The 3,872-nt window shown below is 43.2% G+C and overlaps 1 protein-coding gene across 1 annotated transcript; it reads right to left on the bottom strand.

The window, feature by feature from the left end:
• Window positions 1–248: 248 nt before the first annotated feature.
• On the bottom strand, window positions 249–3,173 carry LOC148019704 (uncharacterized). The gene is made up of 6 exons (XM_087699848.1): window positions 2,224–3,173; window positions 2,004–2,117; window positions 1,652–1,738; window positions 1,392–1,564; window positions 865–961; window positions 249–723 (listed from the first exon to the last, which is right to left on the bottom strand). Exons 1-6 carry the CDS (start codon window positions 2,560–2,562, stop codon window positions 616–618), a joined length of 918 nt encoding a protein of 305 aa, XP_087555974.1. The 5' UTR covers window positions 2,563–3,173; the 3' UTR covers window positions 249–615.
• Window positions 3,174–3,872: the final 699 nt, after the last annotated feature.

The raw sequence follows: 3,872 nt of genomic DNA, 5'->3' as shown, positions 1-3,872 counted from the left end.
TCTTACAATTGCAGTGGCCATTCCTTGTGAGATGACAAAAATCTTCCTTCACATACATGTGATGTGGTTTACCAATTTCGATCGAACACTCATTTTATATTTAGCACATTACCCCAGAGAACATGCAGACTTAGATCGAACACTCATTCATCTTTAGCATGTTACCCCATAGAACATGCAGACTGTGAAGCTGAACGACTCATTGGCTTCATATGATAAGTGCGATAATAAATGCACAACACCAAATGAGAGATATAACGGGCTGGAACGTTTCCACTAAACTCAAAAAACAAGGATTCCAATTCACAGTTCTGAAAGGGTGATTACAATCAACATACTTTGGATATGCAACAGGGGAGGGGAGACCAGGGTGCCTGCTTTCCTGGTAGGTTTTTGGTGCCACTGGCTTTAAGAAACGGGCACAATCAGAATCATTTGCAATTGCAAGCATATAACTAACCTTATGGCCTCAGATCTTATTTTCTAGGTTATGATACATGCTCTCATGTGATAAGATTGAACTAATGGTAAAACACCTCAGATCTTTTTTCTAGGTTATGATACATGTTCTCGTGTGTTAAGGTTGAACTAATGGTGATACACTTCTGAATCTGCTCACTCTGCGATCACTGTGGGCTGCATAGCAAGAGCAAAGGTGCCAACTTTCACATTGAATGTGGAATATGCTGCCTCATCCAAGTAGCGCATCTCAAAATCTCCTTCCTGCAAGCCATCACCACCTCAACATTAGTCAGTGCTAATAGTTATTGTCTGTCTAGGTTTCTCTTCAACCAGAAATGGGGGGATAAGGAGCAGCATTGGCAATAGCATCCAGGACAATAAGATAGTGAATTAAGGACTTACCATTTTCCCAGTAGCAGTGCACAGAGGACAAGCAGAGGTATATTCAAAATTAGATCCTGGTAGGAGCACAGGCTGCTCCCCAATCACACCAACACCCCTGTAAAGCCAATGAAAATGACTGAGCAATTGTACGTTGCTAGTGTAATAATGCCGAGATGATAGTCACACATCTGAATAGCCCTGACTAGATAAAAAGATCTCCAGAGCTGCAAAGCATGCATTCACATAGACAATCACCTAATGGGTTCAGTCTCACAATAGACAAGAGGACTTGTCACTTGACTATATTGACTAGAAAAAGGAAGCAATAAACAAGACTATAAAAGGATTATCTCTGTGGCACCGCCCTTTAAATGTGTAGAACATCAATCAAACCAATACTGTCAAGAAATATTGAGGAGCTGTTCTGTAAGTGACGCAGACAGTTCCAGGTTAATCATTCACAGCCTACTCAAGTAGCCATCATGCATGGTCTACAATCCAAGCAACAATCCCTGACTTTCAATAGAAAAATAATCTTAGGCCACCTGATGCGCTCTGTTTTGCCATTGGCGTCTGTTATAACCCAGTGTCTGCTTAAGAGCTGCACAGGTCTGGAGCATATGTTGCTGATGCGAATACGATAAGCAAAGAAGTACTGTCGCTTGTAAGGTTGACTTCGATCATTCACATAGGCGCTCCGCACCTGGACCCGTATGCCCTGAATAAACAGAGGGATATCAGTGAAGACCTGTAAATGGGGCCTATCTTAGAAAAGAAAATGACCTGTACAGAACTCTGTATTGACCTGGGTTGTTGTATCACTGTAGCAATCCAGCTCAGGACTTGATGGCCTCGCTAAAAGTTTGAGCTGATCCCGATATTTTGCGGCATCCTGCAGTCACAAATTAATCAGATATAAAGACATTGTATCACCATAAAGAACCGGCTGAAAGGTAAAATTTAATGGAGAGATATGGTTCTTACTTGGAACCTATGGCGTTCTAAACTGCTCTGAGATATGGTGGCTAGAAGTTTAAGTTGACCTACAGCATGTCATACACATGCATGAAGCTGGAATGTTTGCTTTGTAAGGATCAAGAGACAGAACAGGCATGGGGATCCTATGAAATTTAAGATAGCATGGGGCAGTGACACACCTCAAATCGTTCTTCAGCAACAGCTTTCTCAATCGCCAGCTTAAGGTTCAGTACTGGTTCCCGCTCCAAAAGCATGTTGATAGTGTCACGGATACAGGCTGCTTCAACATAGTCCTGCCATATGTCATCCAGTAGAGATAAGAAGAGATAAAAGCTGTAGTTTCGCAAAACACGTCAGGCAAACACGAAAGGTTGAAATACTACTACTGGACTCTTTCACCTCTTGTGAAGTTGCTAAGCCCATTTGATTTAGGAGCTGTTCGAGCATCTCCTCCGCGCAAGTGGTCTCCAAGGTGGATTCCGGAGGGACGTAGAGCTTCCTTCTGTTGTGAGGCTCCGCAAACACCTTGAAACGGTGAGAAGGGGAGGCTCTTCTGACCGGGATTCTATCTTTTGCAGCTCCTCTCTCTAAATGGGAGATGGTCACATCTCGCACAGGCCGATGGAACGGGCTGTGCAAGGCGCCATGCCTGCTTCTGAAAGGCGAGGTACAACAAGTGCTGCCATGGAGGTCCTCGGTTCCGCCACAAGGAGGAAGGGGAGAGGAAATGGAAGCCATGGAAGGAGATGGAAAGTAAATGGTTAGGATGAAGGAGGATTTCTACGGCAAAGACCTTCCACAAGGATTGATGGAAGTCAAGGATCCTGCTACAGGCTCCCGATTTGCGAACACATTGATTGTTGAGAGAAAAGATTCTGCTTCAAACTTCCAATGAAGAAGAAGATCTTCCATAAAGAAACAATGGATCCAGTTTCAGGGTTCCAATGAAGAAGAAGAAGATCTTCTACAAAGGAAACGATGGATGCTGCGTCAGACTTCCTGTGAAGAATGAGTAAAGAAGATCTTCCACAAAGGAAGAGTGGATGCTGCGTCAGGCTTCCTGTGAAGAAGAAGAAGATCATCCAAGAACGAATAATGGATGCTGCTTCAGAATTCCAGTGATGAAGAAGGGGAAGATGTTCCACAACCAAGGATCGGATTTTGCGTCAGACGTCCATGGAAGAAGAGGGAAATCTCCCACACACAAGAAATGATGGAACGGAGACGATGCCACTAATTTCTTATTACGCGAGTAAATAAGAAGGTCGAGTAATGTGCCTTACGGTATAGAATTTATCATGCGAAGGTGTGCTTCGCTCATTCCTTTCTTTTCGTGTGGTGTCGAGTCTCTTCCGTCCCTGATATTTTTCCTTTCGGAAATGTCTCGTCTCCACGATCCCCGATATTTTTCCTTGTGGAAATTTCATAGACACGTCTCACACCCCTACAATTTCACACTTTACATTGCCAATTTCTACCATTTTTTCATTGAACACCACTATATAATCTATCTATACTACTCGATTACTTGAGCGACAAGTTCACAACGTGCTAAGTATCAAGGAGCTCCCCAACCTGCCTCCCAAACCAAAGCAAGGATCTTATTAATTGCCTATGATTGGGAAATTGTGTCTATGATTGGGAAGTCGTCTTCCTTCTCCTCTCTCTCTTTCTCACACTTTAATTGCTCATGATTGGGAAGTTAAGCTGTGTACGTGCTCTCTGTTGAGAATCAAGCTCATGATCAGTATCACTGACATGACCGGCTTTATCTAGACAGATGTCGTCTTGGCTGTCACTCTACATATGTGTTGTAATAATTGAGTCAATCAGACTCAACCACAGTTAGTAGTACGGTCAATCGGTGACCTTGTGTGTTTATCATTAGTTTTGTGTGGTTAGACTTTAGTAAGCATTATGGAAGAATGAGAATAAGAGAACAAGAGAGTTCACTACTCTCTGTTACAGCTCCATGTCTTTGTCTCTCTCTCCCTCTGAATCTTAAGCATGGTATTAGAGCTTGAACGCCTGAAACCTGAAGGCTTGGG

This window comes from Lygodium microphyllum, chromosome 19, assembly GCF_053477565.2.
Source record: "Lygodium microphyllum isolate KBCC chromosome 19, Lygodium_microphyllum_v1.1.10, whole genome shotgun sequence".
NCBI classification, from domain to species: Eukaryota; Viridiplantae; Streptophyta; class Polypodiopsida; order Schizaeales; family Lygodiaceae; genus Lygodium; species Lygodium microphyllum.
The sequence above is the reverse complement of the archived record's forward strand: the minus strand, read 5'-3'. Positions and strand labels throughout refer to the sequence as shown.